Genomic DNA, 21,125 nt, shown 5'->3' with positions numbered 1-21,125 from the left:
ACCTGACAGTTTGCCTTCAGCATCCAGATCAAGGCCACTTGAATGTTGATTTAGATGACCATCCTCATTTGGCAAGTCTGACTCCTTATCCTTTAATGATACCAAGTCATCTATAACAGTGTTACTTGAGTTGTCAGATATTGTTTTCAAATGTTTTCTCAGTTTAATTTTATTAAGTGGGATAGAAACCATTGTTTCAAGATGTTTAATCTCTGACAACGGCTGCCTTACATTACCTATATCAGACTTTTTGGCCATTTGACTCATTGTAACGTTCAGATCTAAGTCCATCATAGGACGTTTTGATGATTCCCCTTGTTGACTCTTACATATGTTTCCTTCTTTGAATGCTGTTTTCTTTGGCCGGACACAATATGACTATGCATGCTCAGTTCCCTGCTTCCTGACGTTCATTACCTGAAGCTTCCTGCTGTGTGCCTTCCACAGAATCATAGTGCTTATTAGCAACTTCCAAAAAAAATCTTTCATTTTTAGCAACTCCGCAGCTTTTAACAATAATGGAAGCATATCCTGTGAAATATTAATTTCTCCATGGTATATATATTGGACCATCAACCTTAAGTCATTAAAGTTTATATCACTTAATGTCACAACAGGATGATTACTTGAGTTCTCTAAAAATAAGCTGTATAGAAGAGAGCTGCTTGCAGATAGAACTACTTTGTGAGCTTTAAGGGTCATTCCCTCTCACGATAATGTTACATCCGCCAAACTTTCACTAGCAAGTAATTTATCAAAAGCACTTAATATATTATCTTTGTGATTGTGCTCTTTCAAGCAAATTTTCTGTGATCTTGTTATCATATTGAGTTCTGAACTAACATTAAAATAATAAATTTATATTTGGATTCTTTAAAGTACCATGCCCCTAACTACTTAAAAAACTGCAGGAATTGCCAGAATGCTTCATCAAACACATCATGACACAGACAACATTAAACAATAAAAATACGTTGCTTCAAATAATCATCTCAGTATTATACACTTATAATCAATAGTTTTCAATTTAACACCAAGTCCACATGCTCAGAGAATGACAAGATTAGGCTTAACAACACGATGACAATAGCAATATTAGGCTTACTAACATCAATACCACAATAGTAACATTAGGTTTAACGGCAAAGATTCTATACTCACAATCTGATGTCAAATACAAACCAATTATACCAAATAAAAATACCTCACACAAAAATATAAACACATACTTCAGAGAAACATTTAACTGAGAATATACAAATACTGCCATAGGGACAATACACTGGTATATACACCTTCACCTCCATATACACTCCAACTCCAGTATCTAACTATGCAAGTTCATTATAATGCTTATATAAAGATTCCTCAACTATATTGACAAAATTCCGATAGCAGGTACATATAACATATGCACACACCTACTGTACTATACGATGCTCCTACAGAAAACAGTTAGACTTAGACTGGTGGAAGTTAGGCTTAGCTGCTTGCACACTCGCTAGTATCATAAAACATTTCACAATTCATATTCAATGAACTTTACATCTAAAGCTGGTAATTCATCTAAACAATTTAAAACTTAGAACTCAAAACATAGATCTTAACACTTATTTCCCAACCGTATACAAACTAAGAGCACGTCAAAGCATCATGCTAGCCGATAACATAAACACACACACTCCCAAGCATGCCTCCATCTTGAACACTTTTTACCAATGAAATAAAAAGTGTTCCTTTTCATGATCATCAAAACGGTCCTTTTCAAGACTACAAATATTGATAGAGAGATAACATGCCTGATTGTACTGATTCCAGTTCCTCTTGATAAATTTTTAAGTTGTTTTAATAACAACAGGATAATAATTGCTCCTTCGAAGTGGCTAATAGTATAATTTTGAAGAAATAAAATAAAAACAGAACATCACAACATTCATGCCTTCTAGGTGTACAACACTTGTTTTTAACTTGTTTTAGCAGATAACAAACAGTTCAAATAATTTTAATTTTTACTAATAACTTTTATGTTATCTTTTCATGTATAACATCATTTATGGTGTTCTTTTACCCCCTAAATATAAGTCTTGATTATTACAACTGCTGATTGTTAGAAATCTGACAACAATCAGCAGTTAGTTGGATATAACTATTCTCTCTAAATATTCTTAAATATGGGGCTCTTTCTCCCTCACCATCCTATCCCAGTCCTGTAACAATTAATATTCCATCTATAGAGCCTGTAGTAAGAAAGAATATGAATAACTTTATACATACATTTTTTTTTTTAATATTTTTTTCACATATACCTGTGATGAATTTTCATGCGATTAATTTTCCCCATAATTAAATTTCCAGCGATGAATAGTCTCTGAGATGAATTGTCGCCGATCAATTTTACCGCAATGAATTGTCGCCGATGATATTTAAGAATATTTATTCTGCGAACTGTTCAATATTTTTATGTGCACTTAGACACCCATCCAGATGTGTGTGTGTGTGTGTACATTTTATCTGAACTAATTCAGAAGATAAGGTGTTTCAGTTATTGAATACACGTGTATTTCAAAAATGACTCCACTTTTCTTGCATAGAAAAGATATGTTGTACACTTATCATTTATAGATCTAGTTTAAGGTCATAGGTGCACTTTTGAGTAATTATATTCAAGAAAATGAAAATACAATTATGTAAATGCTATCATAATGATATAAATCAGCATAATCTAAATTGCCATCTGCAGCTGCAATACTAGTCTTTACCTTTTCCTCCAATACTAGTATTTTATGACACTAAGAAATTTTATATTGTCTTCTTTACTGGGGGGGGGGGGGGGATCTATCTATCCATCTACACACACACGAGGATGGTCTGAAAAGTTTTCGGACTAACAATGAAAAAACGAATTTATAATTTCAAAATTATTTTTATTTTTCAACATAATCTCCCTTAAGACAATACATTTATTCCAGCGATGCTCCAGTGCCATTATCCCGTCCTTGTAGTGGTTCTCAGTAAGATCTGAAAAATACTCCTCTACAGCTGCAACCACCTCTTGATTCAAAGAAAAGTGCTGACCAGTGAGGAAGAGTTTGTTTTAGTTTTGGGAAGAGATGGAAGTCAGAGGGAACCAAATCTGGGGAATAGGGTGGATGTTCCAACAATTCATAGTGCAGATCCCTTAATTTTCCCATTGCCAAAACACCTTTGTGGGCAGATGCATTGTCCTGATGAAAGATGATTTTTTTCTTCTGCAAACCAGGTCTTTTCTCACAAATTATTTTGTCTAGTCTGGTTAAAAGATCAGAATAATATTCCCTGGTTATTGTTTTATCCTTTTCAAGATAATTAATAAACAAAATGCCTTTAGCATTCCAAAACACCGATGCCATGACCTTTCCTGCTGATGGAACCAACTTTTGTCTTCTTTGGCACTGAACAGCCGGCTTCTGTCCACTGTTTTGACTGCTATTTGGATTCAGTTTTATTCTGTTAAAACGCTCCAAGCACTGTTCAGAGATTTTCATGCCAGTGCGTTTTTGATCGGCTGTGAGCAAGTGTGGCACCCATCTTGCACAAAGCTTTTTCATTTGCATTTCTTCATGCAAAATATATCCTACATGTTCTTTTTGAAATGCTTATAGTCTCAGCAATTAGGCATGCTTTGACTCGCCAGTCATCCAATACCATATCATGCACTTGATCAATGATTTCTGGTGTTGTTACACTTTTTGGACGTCCTTCACGTGGATCATCTTCAAGGCTGGTATGGCCATGTTTAAACTCATCAGCTCATTTCATAATTGTCAAAAACAAGAAGAGTGCCCATAAACTTTTATGAACAAATTTCAAATGAATTCCTTTTGGCATTAAACCTTCTTTTACAAAGAATTTTATAACAACACAATACTCAATTTTATCCATTTTAATGGATACAGACAACACTTTTGCTTCAGAAACTGCATAAAACAAACTACTTGATAGAATGACTTGCAATTTTACATGGATGCTTATGACAGATGTACGAACTTAGGAGAAAAAAAAAATCTTGCTGATAGTATTGCCATTTCTGGTTGAGGCCAAGAACTTTTCAGACCACCCTTGTATGTATAGATGCATGCTCCCAAAGTGAAATACATAACTACTTACCTCTCTTCTTAACCATTCAAAAATAAACTAATCAGAAATATCATGTTTCACGGTTAAAATATAGCTTTATATTTTATGGTTGCCTAAACACTAATCTAAATAAATTCCACCTTCCGCTTGTAATGCTATTTGCTGGATCTATTTTCATAAAACAAACGTATACTCGCTGTCAAATATAACTTTATTTTTATTGCGAGTTTAATACGCACTTTGCTTGAGAGACTTATCCCCCCCCCCTGCTTCAAAGGCGTAAGGTTGAGGGGAAGATTGAGGATATTATGGAATTAGGGGACACAGAATCGTACGTTTGGAGCTGCTCAGTAGAGTTGTTCTCTCCATGTGAATTTGTGTACATTTTTATGTTGGAACATGGTGGTAGTAATAACCAGTCCATGTCCTGAGCAGACCAACAGGTATTTGCCATTATTATTAGCTTTGCTCTTTTCTCCAAATTTTCCCAAAATATTTTTCTATATCTGACAATCATTTCCTACTCTGCTATTTAGATCCCTAGCAATGTGGGCTAATATCAGCATGGGGAATTGGACAATGAGACTTATTTGTGTGTATGGTCCCACAGAAGGTTCTACTAAGGTAGAAGTGGAAGAATATTTTATGGATTTAGAGAAAGCAACTGACACAATTAAAAAGGAAAAGTTGGTCCTTGCTAGGGATCTAAATAGCAGAGTAGGAAATGATTGTCAGATATAGAAAAATATTTTGGGAAAATTTGGAGAAAAGAGCAAAGCTAATAATAATGGCAAATACCTGTTGGTCTGCTCAGGACATGGACTGGTTATTACTACCACCATGTTCCAACATAAAAATGTACACAAATTCACATGGAGAGAAGAAGCAAGGAATAAGAAAAGTCTCATTGACTATGTTATTGTTGATAGTGATGTTTTCTCACTGGTGCAGGACACCAGAGTGTACAGAGGATTTGAAAGTGGAAGCGATCACTATTTAGTCTTGCGCAGAATAAATTGAATTTCATAGTGAAAAGAATAATATGTAAGAAAGTTTTAAAGCGAATAAAAGTTGAGCAGCTCTCAGATGTGAACTGTAGACTAAAATTCACAAAGATTATAATCTTTGTGTATTTTTGTCTATATTTTAGTCTTCAATAATTATTGAAGAAAAAAAATGAAAGAGTTTGAGAACAGGAACCAAACCTTGGAGATTCAGTGGCAAGCCTTGAAGAAAACCCTGATTGATTCAGCAAGAGAGACGTGGTGAGGTAATCTGCTACAATATAAAAATCGGAACTCCATGGTGGACACAGGAAGTTAAAGAGGCAGTGAAGAAAAAAAGAAAGCATATCAAAAGTTCCTGGCAAATAAGTCAGCTTGTGCTCTTAGAGAATACAGAGACAAATGTAAGAAAGCTAAACACAGTGTAAAACTAGCTAAATAAAATTCATGGGAGGACTTTGGCAAGAACATAGAAAATAAATATCACTAAGGTGGCAAGATATTCTGGAGGTTGTTGAAGAAGCTTAGAAATGAGTGCTAAAAGGAGTTAGAGATGATAAAGGTGACATGAAAATGGGAGAAAAAGGTATCCTTGAAATATGGAGTAATTACTTTGAAAAATTGTTAAATGAAACAAGCAGTGATAGCACAGTGGTAAAAAAACACTCAACAGGCATACAGTCAGGAAATGAAAAGGCTTGAAATGTGGAAAGGCAGCAGGAGTAGATGATATTCGACCAGAAATGCTGAAGTATTGTGGTATAAAATGGCTGCACTGCATAGTTCAGAAGGTCTGGACAGAGGGATGAATTCCCAATGATTGGAGTAGAGCTCTCATAGTACCCATATATAAAATGGGAAATAAAACTGAATATGAGAATTACAGAGGTATCTTCTTACTGAGTGTTCCTGGTAAGATTTATGCAAGTATACTTGAGAAACAGTTGAGAAGAATTATGGAAGAACAAGCTGGATTCAGACCAAATAGAGGCTGTCAGGATCAGTCTTCACTTTACGACAAATAGTTGAGAAAGCATGGGAATATAACAAAGATCCGTATTGAAGTTTTGTCGATCTGGAAAAGGCATATGACGAGGTGCCAAGGGAGAAGCTATTCAATATGCTACAGTTATATGGTGTCAATGGAGAATTATATCAAGCAATACTTAGTCTTTATTTGAGTTGTAAATCAGCAGTTAGGATTGAAAGAAGTACAGGAAGATTGTTTAATGTTAAATCTGATGTGAGACAAGGATATACATTATCCCTACTGTTATTCATTATCTATATGGATCACATTATGAAGGAAAGTGTTATTAAACTTTATATCAGAATTGGAGATGTTAATGTTAGCTCTTTGCTTTATGCGGACGATGTTATACTTCTAAATAAATCCGCTAGAAGTTTGCAAGATTCCCTGACTAAATTGAATAACTGTTGTAATAGATATGGTATGAAGGACAGCAGTAAAAAGACAAAGACAATGAAAATAGGTAGAATCGTTGGAAATGTCAACTGTGTTGTGAACGGAGAACCTGTGGAACAAGGAAAACATTTCAGCTACTTAGACATGATTTTTAGTGAAGATGGTAAATTAAATATGGAAATAGACAACAGAATCAACAAAGCTGGTATGGTAGGAAGTCAATTGAATAAATATGGAATAAGAGAGAAATTAGTCGGAACACTAAATTAGCTGTATACAAGACAGTGTATAAACCATTTTTAACTTATGGATCTGAGAGCTGGGTCAGAAGTAAAACACTTGACCAAAGATTAGTGATCGCAGATATGAGAGTCCTGAGAAAGATTAGAGGCGTGAACAGATGGCATCAATGGCAATATATCAAAAATGAGGATATTAGGAAAGAACTTGACATTGTCAGCATCCAGGAATGCGTTAGCAGAGCTAATCTGAGGTGGTATGGTCACTTAAACAGAATGGACAAGGAAAGATTAGCAAAAGAAGTGTTTTCTGCCAGGTTGGCAGGAAAACGACCCAGAGGAAGACGAAGATATTGGTGGATTGATAAGGTACAAAGTGCCTTATATGATAGAAATATAAGATCTGATAATGTTGGAGTCTTGACAAGTAACAGACTGATTTGGAGGAAAATTGTAGATAGGAAGTTAGTAATGATGTAAATTTTTCATGTAGTATGATCATATCCTGTACCCCCTTGACGGTACATGTCAAGAAATTCTTGATGATGACTTTTTTTTTTTTTTTACTAAACTAAGTTACAATTTTCAGTCCGAATACAATTCCTTCCATGAAATTTTATAGTTACTTCATGAGCTTGTTTATCTGTTCTTCTCTTCAAGCATAAGGCATTTGCCTGTTCCGGCATCACTGGTCTTTCTCTCTCTCTCTCCTTTGATCTATATTGATCAGGGCTGGATGGAGGTATTGCGGGGCCTCAGGAAAAGTTATTAGTGGGGTCTCAAAATATTTGCAAAAAAAGAATTTTTTAATTGAAAAATCATATAATTTTATTAAAACATAATTTACAAAAATTAAGTACATATGGTTATATACTAAACTATTTCCCTTATCAATACACCTCTGAAATATCAAAAATTCTATTATCAAATTTTCTTTGAAATTTGAAAGTGTGGGGCCACTCTAAACTTTGAGGCCTTGTCTGAGGCAAAAAAAAAACCAACATCTGAGCCAGCTCTGATGTCAAACCACCTCTTTTGCTAGCCAGTATCTTCTCATCCTAAATAGATGTTCTTTCCATTTCTCTCTATTCCTTGATGTTTTCATTTACATTGTAAATATCTAGTTCTCTTCTGATGTCTTTGTTTCCTGTATGGTCCAGTTTTGTGCTTTAATTGCTCTTAAAAATCTCATCTCCACAGCTCTATTTTTTCATCTTTCTTTTTAGCAGTCCATATTTCTGAACCATATAATAGAGTGGGAGTGACATTACTTGACAAAATTTTAGTTGACTTTCTCGTCTTGCTTTTTTTTTTTATTCAATGTCCTTTTAATTCTTCCACAGATTTTCTGAAATTTCTTTATTTTTTCATCTATATCTTTTTCTGAGAAGCCAAACGGCTATTTGTTTCTGGCGAGCTTATATCTTTTTCTTTTAGATGTGTTATTATGCAGCCTAAATAATTAAACTGTGTCATCTGGTCTAACATGAGCTTGACCTTTAATTGCCATGACTATTATTTTCTTTTGCAAAAATTTAAATTTTATTGTTGGCTTAATTTGTGAACTGATTTTTGACAATCATCTATATTCCTTGTAATATAATCTGATCATCTGCATACAGCATTGTATTGATAAGTTCTTCTGGATAAGTGGATACCTTATTTTATTGTTGTTTTCCATATTTTAATAATCGGATCAGTATATATATTTTGAATAGAGTTGGAGATAAGCTACATCCCTGTCTTACAGCCTGATTTATTTCAATCTCTTTTGTTAATTTATACCTAACTGTATTTTTGTACCTTTATATATATACAATTGGCTGTTTGATTTAGCATTTTTAGTTGATGTTACCAGCCATCTCAATGATCTAAATTTGAAACAGCAGGCAAGAACAAATTGTTTCCAAGCTTAGTAAATGATATCAATGCATTCAAGATGAAGTTAGAACTGTTTTCCTCTCTGTTAGAAAATTAGAAAATGATTTGAACCAGTTTCTGTACCTAAAACTGAAGATAATGGCAATTTTATAAAATATCGAAAAAAATCAGGTTATTGCAAGAGTCGGTTGAAGTCGTTTTTATTTATTTTGCTAAAGAAGAGGACTGCATACTTGCATTTGTAAAGCCATTTTCGCTTAGTGAGCAAAAAATCATGAAGATGCCTAGTAGCATACAAATGGAACTTATTGACTTGAAAACAAATTCATTATTGAATACGAAATTTGATAAGTTTCTCTCAGTCCCAAATGATTCCGACATAATTAATTTCTGGTGAACATTTTCCAGAATTATATCTATCATTTTGGAATGATAGATATAAAATATCTGTCATTCTGAATATTATGAGGTTAGCAACATCAGAATAGTAGAATGGAAGAGGCTAGTGGAAATAATGCAGTTACACAGAATATACCACCATGTTAAGCAAGAGATAGAACAGAAAAAAAAGTTTTATGAAAGGAAAAAAGAACGTAAGCAGAGAGAGGATATTTTAAGGAATGATATGGAGATTGAATAATTATAGATGTGTTAGATGAATTAGTGATATTTTCTAAAACTTGAAGATTGATGATGTGACAGAGGCTATGAGAATGCAGGGAGAGTAAATGAAACAGATTATTGTGTTAACCGGATTAATTTATTGAATTGAGACTAGTATAGTTTGAGAGAAGCAATAAAGATATTTCTTAAAGATGTGAAAAGATTATCAGACTAAGGTGATGAGTTTCAACAGTATGACAGATTGAATTGAGGTGGACTGTGATGGCACATTCCTCATTTCATAGATTGTGAAAAAGTAAGGTACGCAATAACATGTGGATGTATGGAATGAGTTAAATAGGAGAAAAGATTTGTATCAATATGATAGATTCATTTAAATGGATTGAGAACTAGGCATTTGAAGGTTTGCTGTCAGACAAAAATATGAGTCAAGAAAACAAGCTGTTAAGGTGAAAGCATGAGAAGGCATTTGCAGATGCTTAAATCAGGAGGGTGGTATATTGGAAGATAAGTTACAGGAGATATTGGTAGAATGGAATACTAATATGGTTAGAAATAGAAGGAAAAGCAGGATGAATGTAAGGACTAAGGATAGGTTTAATGGGATATTTCAGTGTTTGTTTACTAGTGTTGGAAGTCAAGAATGATTTTTTTTTTTTTTTTTGCATTGTTCAGTTCATCTTGGCCAAAAAAGTATAGGCATTAGAGAGACTTGATTGACAGAGATAGATGAGGGGAAGGAGGGCATTACTTCTGATAGCAGAAGAATTGCCACCCTTGAGATTGAAAGTTCTGCACTAGTAGGGTTATGAGCAAGAAAGGACAGAAAGACAGGTATGTTGCAGAATTCATTACACAAAGGATTGCTCAGATATAGAGAAATGCCCTGTTTAGTAGGATTTTATTGTGTTAAATTGTTTGGAATTATAGCTTAAGCATCCAAGTCTCAGGTATTATGTCTTAATTGTGTGTTTTCTGAAATTTTTGAGTTTCTGGAAAGGAAAAACCCTGTTGCCTCCATATCTGAATGAGTAGGGGTAGATAAGTTATTGTCCACTTTTAGGGCTTCATACACCTGAATCTGTGCTGCTGTTCTAAGATTTGGTCACCTGGATTTTGTGGTAATGAGAGAGAGATGTGAAGGAGATTCAGAAGCAGCAACTGAGATTGTAACAATTATAACAAAGACTGTTTACATTTTTAGACCTTACTAACACTATACAAATTATAATAAATTATAAGAATGAAAAATAGACATTCTCTAACATGTAGCAGTTCGTTGATTCCAGATGTAACAAAGCTCAAGGGGAGGAGGTGAGCTTGGAAATCTTCACAAGAACAACACAATTTGAAATTCTTTAACACTTAATGGATAGAAAACAGAAGATAAGATAAAAATATAAATATTGTTATTACATGATGCCATTGTGGGAGAGCACCTTATGCTACCCAACACACCGCTTAATCCCCCATCTAAATAAATCACAATGTACATGCTGCATCATCTGCCAGCCACTAATAGTATTTTTGTCTGTTAATTCTGACTGGTTTACCTGTATATGGGATGAAAAACCAGAGCTTCTGAGAGAGAAAAAAAATTGCTACCTCCATATGAAATCGGCTATGGAGGTATTTAAATATATAAATATAAATACTAATGAAATCTATTAGGCTAGATGCTAAAGAAATTTTTCCTTACATGGGAAGAACTTTCTTTTGCCATGTACTGAAAAGTTATGCCAGGAAATTGAGTTCATATGAAAGGTTAACAAGAATATGAGAATTAGTTTATTTATTTATTTTATTTATTTTATTTTTTCTAGAGTGGTGAACAAGTGTAATGAGTTCTTATACAGAATTGTTGAGTGTAGTGCTAGAGCATGAGGTATGATATGCATTGTATGGGTACATGTGAATCCTAAAACTCTGTGGTAATACTCAAATAACAATAATCATCCTTTTGATCTTATTTATCTTTCAAGCTTTATAAATTATATTTTCTCAAGTTATTCTTTCATAAAGTCCTGCCATTATTTTAATTACTTTTTTTTTTTTCATTCTTTGAACTTTTTTTTCCATAATTTTTATATCTTGCATTTGAAGAATGTTTTATTCAGCATTTATAATATATCCTTCATAAAAATATTTACTAATTTCTCTAAAATAATCAGTTATACTGATTATTTTAGAGAAATTTAAATGTTAAGTATTACTTTAAATGCTTTATTAAAGTATTTCTTTATTTTTATATTGTAGTACATTTATGTTAAAGGTATCATTATATCTTTGAATTCAAGAAATTTAATATTTTATTAGTTCAAGTACGCCAGGTCCAAGTTACGGTTACAGAGACAGATCATCTGCAAGGAATTGGGAAAGTGCTGAAACAGGTTCTGATAACTCTAGTTCAGGAACTAGAACTGCATCAGGTAAGTTTTTTTTATGACAACCCCACCAACAAGATGTTAGATATCTCTAGCATGTTCTTTGGTGAGATATGTGTTAAACTGGGAATCCTGTTCTAGAGACCAAACATAATAATTTTCATGCCACTTCAGATCTCCAACAATCAAGGCAATTATATTACATTTGACAATGAAACTCACATGCATTTAGAATTTGGTAGTAAGAAAAGTGTGCCTGTTTCTCTGAATGTATATTCTCAGTTTCTGTAATGCTTCTTGTTTTGGACAAACGGGAAGATTGTATTAGCTACAGCGAACCAAAGCAAGAGCCTCCATTGTTCTGGTTGTAAAGTTTTGCCCACCTAGCAAGCTAGGTGGACAAAACTGACCAGAGATTACATGTAATTCAGACATATGCACTTTGCAGGTAGGATTAAGCATTCTAGAATTAAGTTTGTCACATTAAGTTTGTGGCTGTGACAGGTCAGTGAGTCTGACACATTGAGGGTCTTGCAGAACATTTCATTTATTATTAGATACACCTACATGGAGTCGGAAGACTCATTATGGGAGGCCCACAGTAACTGTTATTCACAGAAAAGCTATCATATCTCTCAAACTCATTCAGTGCCAGAGCATTCACAGTCACATCTGGCAATCCATTCAGTCATTCACCACTCTCCAAGCAAAAAAATCGCAGTTTTATACAGCTTCCAAAGGTGACTATACTAGCTGCCTCCCTGTTCACATATATCAAAAAATGTCTTTTGTATCATTCTTTTAGAACCCATTTGATAATTTTTAAGCTTTTATCCTGTCCCCTCTTTTCTGTATATCAACTAAACCTTTCAACCCTGACATCTGCGATCTGTTCTCCCAAGGAACATTCTACAGAATGGTCACTTCTCTCGATTCTCTTAAGTACCTCTTCATCCCCCCAAAAAAATCAAGTATCCCAATCTATGCACAGTAGTCAATATATGACCATATAATACTCTTATAAAGAGGTATAACAATCTCCCTATTTTTACTCATTAATGTGTTCTTTAACATTCAAGTAATCCTTTGAGCTATTTTGCTGACTTTTGCAGTATGCCCTCTGAATTTCAACTGTCTACCATCACCTGATCTTTAGTCTCATCAATTTTACATTGATGATACTGCACTTGCATATTTAGGCTAAAGTGCTGGGTTGAACCCATGTTAGAGGCTTAATGGAGAGTGAAAACAGCATTAGGAAAGAATTAAAACCAAGTGTTTAATGCTTCTCGATCATAGACATCTTCATGCAGTACAATATAAAATTATAACATACACACAAATAACAAACAGCAGACACAAGTCCAGAGGCCTAATTAGCTTTGAGAGCCTCAGTTGTAACACAGGTTCTCTAAGAATTAATGTTTCCCATATTTTGGGAGTTTACACACATTTATTTATTTAAATTTGTTTGATATTTTAAGTGCAGATGTTAAGACTCTAACATGAGATGATACTGCAATTTAGTACCATCAATGTGATACCAGTATGTAATAGTTTCATCCCAAAGTACATAACCTCATTTGCCACATATTAATTGACAGCCATTATCTATTGCTAGGCGGCACTTTATTGAAATCGTCCTGCAGGGTGCTGCACATGACCTTTATTAACTATTGTCCTCTCCAGTTTTAGATCATCAGCAAAAGATAGTATCCCTCCCTCCTCTGAATCTCTGGTATCTGTCTGTCAGTCATCTCTTCCCCCCCCCCCCATCCATACCACCAGCTTCATGTCCATTACTGTTTGTTCCATCTGTAATAGTTTTCTGCATGCTGTTCTGTCAAATGCCTTTGAAATGTCCAACAGTATTGTGGTATAGCTATTTCCCTTATCCAATTCTGTTGTAACTATATGAAATAAGAGTAAATAGCTCTGGCAGGCCCTACCTTCTCAAAGTCATGCTGCCCACCATAACCATAGAGTATCATATTCCTATCCACCATTCTTGCTTTAACCAACTTTTCTAATAACCTAACCACTACTCCTGAAAGATTCATTGGGCTGTAATTTTCTGTTTCTCTCTTGGAGCTCCCTTTAGTTTCATCAATTTATAATGGGACTATCTCATCCTCTTTCCATTCTCTCAGAACCTTGCTAGAGCTGAGACTTAAACAGCTTGGTCATTCTCTTGCAGTTCACTACGAGTTCTCTTACGCATTCTTGTAACACACAGGATATACCATCCAGTCCTACTTCTCTATTCACAGCCAACAACTGTAGTATATCTACCTGGATAATACACCTTTGAAAAAGTATCACTTAGTGTCTAAACTGTTTCTTCTGCTTCTTGTCAGTTTCCTACAATTGCCACTGATTAAAGTTAACCTTCTATAATCATTTCTCTTTTACTCACTACAGAGTGAAAACTATTTTGGATTATTTTAATCTAATTAGCCCCAGATCTAGCTCTCATAGTACCCATATATAAAAAGGAAAATAAAACTGAATATGAGAATTACAGAGGTATTTCTCTACTGAGTGTTCCTGGTAAGATTTATGCAAGTATACTTGAGAAACAGTTCAGAAGGATTGTGGAAGAAAAGCTTGGTGAAAACCAAGCTAGATAAATCTTGTAGATCTGGAAAAGGCATATGACAAGGTGCCAAGAGAGAGAAGCTATTCAATACACTACAGTTATATGGTGTCAATGTGGCATTATATCAAGCAATACTTAGTCTTGAGTTATAAGTTAGCAATTAGAATTGAAAGAAGTACAGGAACATGGTTTAATGTTAAATCTGGTGTCAGACAAGGATGTACATTATCCTCTCTATTATTCATTATCTGTATGGATCACATTATGAAGGAAAGTGGTATTAAGCCTGATATCAAAATTGGAGATGTTAATGTAAACTCTTTGCTTTATGTGGACGATGTTATACTTGTAAATAAATCCTCTGCAAGATTCCCTGATTAAATTGAATAATTGTTGTAATAGATATGGTATGAAGGTCAGCAATAACAAGACAAAGACAATGAAAATAGGCAGAAGCTCTGAAAATATCAATTGCGTTGCGAATGGAGAACCTATAGAACAAGTGAAACATTTCAGCTACTTAGGCGTGATTTTTAGTGAAGATGGTAAATTAAATATGGAAATAGACAACAGAATCAACAAAGCTGGTATGGTAGGAAGTCAATTGAATAAATTCATATGGAATAAGAGAGAAATTAGTCGGAAGACTAAATTAGCTGTATACAAGATAGTGTTCGAACCAATTTTAACTTATGGATCTGAGAGTTGGGTCAGAAGTAAAACACTTGACCAAAGACTAGAGACTTCAGATATGAGAGGCCTGAGAAAGATTAGGGGCATGAACACATGGCATCAATGGCAATATCATATTAAAAACAAGGATATTAGGAAAGAACTTGACATTGTCAGCATCCAGGAATGCATTAGCAGAGCTAATCTCAAGTGGTATGGTCACTTAAACAGAATGGGAGAGGAAGACTCGGATATTGGTGGATTGATATTGTAAAAAGTGCCTTAGAAATATAAGATCTGATAATGTTGGAGTCTTGACAGGTAACAGACTAATTTGGAGAAAAATTGTAGATAGGAAGTTAGTAATGAAATAAATTGCTCATGTAGTACTATCATATCCTGTACAACCCTTGAGGGTACATGGCAAGAGATGATGATGATGATCTGATTAGCCTTTCTTACTATTCTAGTCATTCTTCTTGCCTGTGCTTTGTATTGCTCCTGGCCATGCTGATCACTTTTTTTTTCTTTATATTCCTTCCATGTTTTCTTTTTTGCAGGTCTTTATGATGCTTCCCATCCATGTCGCTTACTTGGTTTATCCTCTTGACCCTTTCATGACACGTTATTCCCGCTTCCCATGCAGAGTTACTTAGATGCGACTTCTTGTTAGTACCACTCCCAACTGACCTGCCGTTGGGGGGGGGGGGAGATATATATTTGACTGTAGTAGCATATGTTCACAAGGCCAATTTGCCTGCTTGCGGGATGAAAAATGCCAAATAAACTGGCATAAAAACCCTACTGCCTGCACCCAAGACCGGCTAACTTGGCTATGGCTGAGGAGGATCCTCAAGTTCCTCACGTCTTTGATGGGAATCGAACTTGGGACACTCCTTCCCCAGGCATATGGTTGTGAAGCGCAAAGCCACTAGGCTAACCGTGCGGATGGTATGTAGTCTGATACTGCTTCCCCTCAATTAATCCCTAACCATTTCACATGCATTATTGACATTCTTCCCGTATAGCTTCTAATACCATGGCATGGAACCAAGCTTCTTCCTAAGTTTGTCATGATTGCTGGCTTGGTATGGCCACTTTTCCTAATAAGAGACACCTTGATTATGGATATATCTTCTGATGCATTGCCAGATCCAGCACTCTCAGACCTCGAGTCCCCTTCATCGTGCCTAAAGATAATTATCCTTAATAACTATAATTTCCATTTTAGTGTTATCTTATACCCTTTCCTTCAGTTTATGTCCTCATAGTTGTGTCCATCCCCATAATTGCTTGGCCTACATTCATTGTGCTATCTACTGATGCATGACATCCACATGTTTTTGCACCCAATCACCTGGCTTGTAGTGCTTCAAATACATTGTCATCTTCAGTCCTGTAATCTTTAATTTCTACTTTTTCTGATTGCAGTTCTTTGGCTGTCATCAATAATACTCCTCCCATTCTATTTCCCTCTATCCCTCCCTGAAAATACAATACCTTTTACTTTCCATCCCTACAGTGAAATCATGTGTCAGCCATGTCTCACAGATGTCAATTTTTGGCCAGTTCAAGCCAAATGCCAGAATTCCTCTCTTTTATCTGTGATACATCTGGCATTTCAACATCCCTTTGGACTAATTAACCTTTCACAATGTAATTACCACCTTGATTTCCAGTTCCTACTAGTAATACAGTCGTGTATAGCATAAAACCAAATTTCTTCACAAAAGTGTTTTTCTTTTTGGTGAAACTCTATAAATAAAACTACTAAGCATTGTTACATAAACTCAATTTAAACTAATGATCATCTCCATTTCTAATAAATAGGGCAACAGATCTTGTGATCACTGTTCAGAGAAGTTGAAATCATTTTTTTATGCTAATTCATTGTAGCTTCTGGGACTCTTTATTGTGACCACACAGCTTGAAGCACACATAGGTGATACATCAGATTATTACACTGCCATTTTTGTTCTCTTAAATCATTTAAATCTAAACTTATTCTGGTTTTTGAATATCTTGATAATGATACTGAAGTTGAATATTAAAAGATAACTAAATATAAATGTTTTCATTTTCTACACGTGGTTAATCATTAACCTGTTTTTTTATAAATTGCTGTTTTCTCTTTTCCTTATTTTCCAGAATGTGGAATGATAAGCAGGAAGGAATAAGCTTTGATTATGTGATATATTTGAATACTCTGTTTGGCAGAGGGTCATGTAGAATAAGTTGCTGTATGTCCATGGAGATTTAGAAAAGTAGCACAGCATATCTAACACAAGAAAACTTACTGAACTTTATAGAAAGTATTTTACCTTGGGTATAATAAATGTTAAAAATACCAAGCAATTTTAAACCTGGTTTTACTCCATTTCCCAAGTAAGCAAACAGACATACAAGTCAAGTTTGCGCCTGCAAGTGATGCAAGTCTAGCTGATCCTACAGGTAGTGCAAGACCAAGGCAACTCGTGGTAAAGGTTATGCCACCTTTACCACGAGTTGCCTTGGTCTTGCACTACCTGTAGGATCAGCTAGACTTGCATCACTTGTAGGTGCAAACTTGACTTGTCTGTTTGCTTACTTGGGAAATGGAGTAAAACCAGGTTTAAAATTGCTTGGTATTTTTAACATTTATTATACCCAAGGTAAAATTCTTTCTACATTTATATCTCCTCCAGAGATTTTTATTTAATAAGGTTAAAACACCTTATGGCAACTTGTTTTGGTATTTCTAGCCTGGCTCCGCTCCCACTGACGAGACCTCAATAAAGGTCGAAACTGGTGAGGGCCATTATGAATTTGCTCTCTTAAGGTTTTTGCCTTACGGGAGTAATTTGAGTCTCTGGGGAGAGTGTTCTCTGGCACGGCCCGCTGAGGGGTTTTGTCGGTGAATGCTTTTCTTCGGAATTTGAGCGGTTCTGCTCGGTGGTGGCGTGTGGGTGGAAGGCCATCACTGAGTGGAGCAACGCTGAGATGGACGGTCTTTCGCCCACGATTGAGTGGCCTAGGGATCGTCCGAATTTTTAGAGACGGCTTTACATATTCATAAGGTCGAAACCGGTCTGGGTAGTGGCCTCTTTCCTTTAATACAAAACATCATGCATCCCCTTCTTGGAGATGTGTTTTGGCATTAAGGGTAAATATTAAGATTAGTGATCGGAGCTTATGCCACCTTTACCATGAGTTGCCTTGGTCTTGCACTACTGTAGGATCAGCTAGACTTGCAGGCGCAAACTTGACTTGTTTATCTGTTTGCTTACTTGGGAAATGGAGTAAAACCAGGTTTAAAATTGCTTGGTATTTTTAACATTTATTATACCCAAGGTAAAATACTTTCTGCATTTATATCTCCTCCAGAGATTTTTATTTAATAAGGTTAAAACACCTTATGGCAACTTGTTCTGGTACAATACTTATAAGCTCTGTATTACTAAATCTTGGTATTCCTAGCCTAGCTCCCACTGATGAGGTCCAGTCTGGGTAGTGGCCTCTTACCTTTAATACCAAACATCATGCATCCCCTTCTTGGAGATGTGTTTTGGCATTAAGGGTAAATATTAAGATTAGTGATCGGAGCTTATGCCACCTTTACCACGAGTTGCCTTGGTCTTGCACTACCTGTAGGATCAGCTAGACTTGCATCACTTGAAGGTTTTAACATTTACTGAACTTTAAACTCACAAGATTATAATAATGCAGCAGTAGTAATTACAGATTTTTCTGTACCTTTCTGGTGCTAACCTCCAAAATGTTGTTTCAAGCAATCTTCTCTTAAATTGATAATTGATTGAGTTTAGCAGGCTTGGAAGGTTGGAAGGACTTATTAATCATGAAATGAGACCACAAAACTGAATAATTTTTCAGCAGTTTAATTCTGTGGTAGTCTTCTAGAGCAGCGCTTCCCAAACTGTGGGCCGCGGCTCCCTTGAGGGCCATAAGTTTTGTCGAGGGGGGCCGTGAAATAATAAAAACAAATTTAAAATGTTTTAAGACTAAGTAGATTTTTTTAATCTTAAAAGAAACGTATTTAATTTTTATTATTTATTATTTATTTTTTGTTATTTTTTTATATTTTAATGGAAAAAAGTTGGTTCACAAATTTTGCTTTCTGCGTATTTGGGCGCTTAATGAATATTAGTAAATATATGCTTATTCGTATAAGTTTCATTTCAAAAGATATTGATAAGAAGCACAAAAAACTTACAAATGCAAAATCTTGAATATAAATACAATAAATATTATAATAATATATGTCTGTATTACGATGTTTTTTTTTTTTTTTTTCCGATGGGGGCCATGAAATATTTAAATTTTTCCAAAGGGGGCCTTTACTTCCATAAGTTTGGGGAAGCACTGTTCTAGAAATTAAATTAAACAGTTAATTCATTGCATTGTGTAAGACTTGATCTTGATTGTTGGAGTCCTGAAGTGCTTGAAAAGTTTGGTCTCTAGGGTAGGTCTGGATTATATAAACCATCTGTGTTACCTTGATGGACCTGTGATTTCAGTCAGGATTTCTCCATGACTGCAGGTCGGAAAGAGTCTATTCCTCTCTTGGGCCTTTCTTCTCCATTTTCTTCTGACTTTCTTAATCATCGGGTCTTCCCACCTTAAGGCTGGTCTTCCAGGTTTCCTTTTGTTATTATCTCTCGGATACCAGTTTGTTACTCTTCTTTCTATTGCATGTTGAGTTGTTATTAAGCTTTGTTCTTCTTTTAAAGTTGTGTTCCATGTTTCACTGCCATAAGTTAATGCTGATAAGATGTGATAGATGGGCCTCTTATTTCTATATCTATGTTTTGGTTGATAATTGTTGATTTTATTTTGTTGAAGGCTATCCAAGCAGTTCTTTTTCTCCTTGCTATTTCATTTGATATGTCATTATTCGTTTTTATCGACTGGCCGAGGTAGATGTAATCTTCAACTTTTTCAATGGTGTTGGATTCTAGAGTGATTGTATAATCTTTACAGTGTTTATTTTTCATCCATCTTATTTGTCCAGATGTATTTCCAATCCAAGTTTTTGGCAGTTTAGACTTAAGTTATTCAGCATTGATTCTAAGAGTTTGGGTGAGTGAGATATTATTACCACATCATCAGCGAATAATAGGATATTTAACATTTCGCCATCCATGTTTAATCCACCTTTCATGTCAGTTTTTCGAATGATGCTGTCCAGAGTAGATAGATGTGAAGAAATTAGGTGATAAGACATTGCCCTGATGTACTCCTCTACTTCAGTTAATTTTAATTGGGTGATTGAAAAGAGTGATATTTGTTGTGCCTTCTTTGTAGATATCTTTTATGGGTTGGATGTATGTTTTTTCTACGCCTTGTTCTATTAAATCTTGGAATACTGCATTATGTTCAACAGCGTCAAATGCCTTTTTAAAATCTATAAAATGAAGACAAAGTGGAATCCAGTTTTCTCTGCATCTTTCTGTTAGCTGAGTAATAGTTTGAATGTGATCTATTGTTGAAAACCTTTTTTGAAACCGGCCTGTTCTTTGCAGCTATTTTCGTTGATGGAGGTTTGTATTCTGTTTAGGATGATGGCGATTATTTTGTGTGTGGGGGGGGGAGGTGTGCTAATAGACCAATGGGTCTGTAGTTACTGATCACTTCTTTGTTACCTTTTTTATGCAGAATTATGGTCTTTGATGTTTTCCATTCAGCAGGTATTTTCCTTATTGTATATATCAGGTAAATCTTTCTGCTAGAGCTTTAAAGAGTACTTGTCCACCCATTTTTAATTCATCAGATTTTATACCATCAATTCCTGGTGATCGGTCATTTTTCATATGGTGGATAGCCATTTTCATTTCTTCAGGTAGGACAGATGGTATTTCCAAATTTTCCAAACTTTCGTCTGGTACTGGAGTTGTGATTACTTGTTTCGATGCGTAAAGGTTCTCATAAAACAATTTTACTATTTTTTTCTATTTTACCTCTATGTGTCTGTTTCCTTGATTGTCTCTAAAGGCTGACAGTAGTGGATGCATTAGATTTATTTCTTTTTTCTACATTTTTTAGGCTACTGCGGAGCCTAGCTACTTTTGACCAATTTTGTCGTTCTATATATGTTATAGGGGTGCTTAAGTGTCAAAGCTGTATAACTGAGAGGAGACCTCCACATAGCCTTTAACACATTCATTGCCAAGATGAAAATTGGAA

General features: G+C 35.0%; 1 protein-coding gene across 1 annotated transcript in view; it reads left to right on the top strand.

Annotated features, from left to right (window-relative positions):
- The window catches only part of LOC150101173 (store-operated calcium entry-associated regulatory factor-like), a 144,009-nt gene that overhangs the window by 111,895 nt on the left and 10,989 nt on the right, over positions 1–21,125 (top strand). Inside the window, exon 7 of the mRNA XM_090401453.1 lies at positions 11,607–11,719. Within this exon, the coding sequence (XP_090257579.1) occupies positions 11,607–11,719 (113 nt within the window). The remainder of the gene's footprint in view (positions 1–11,606; positions 11,720–21,125) is intronic.

The sequence above is a fragment of the Typopeltis vanoorti genome, chromosome 12 (assembly GCF_054136105.1).
Source record: "Typopeltis vanoorti isolate ZY-2024b chromosome 12, IOZ_Tvanoo_1.0, whole genome shotgun sequence".
NCBI lineage: Eukaryota > Metazoa > Arthropoda > Arachnida > Uropygi > Thelyphonidae > Typopeltis > Typopeltis vanoorti.
Note: the sequence above shows the minus strand (reverse complement) of the source record. Positions and strands in the feature narration are given on the sequence as shown.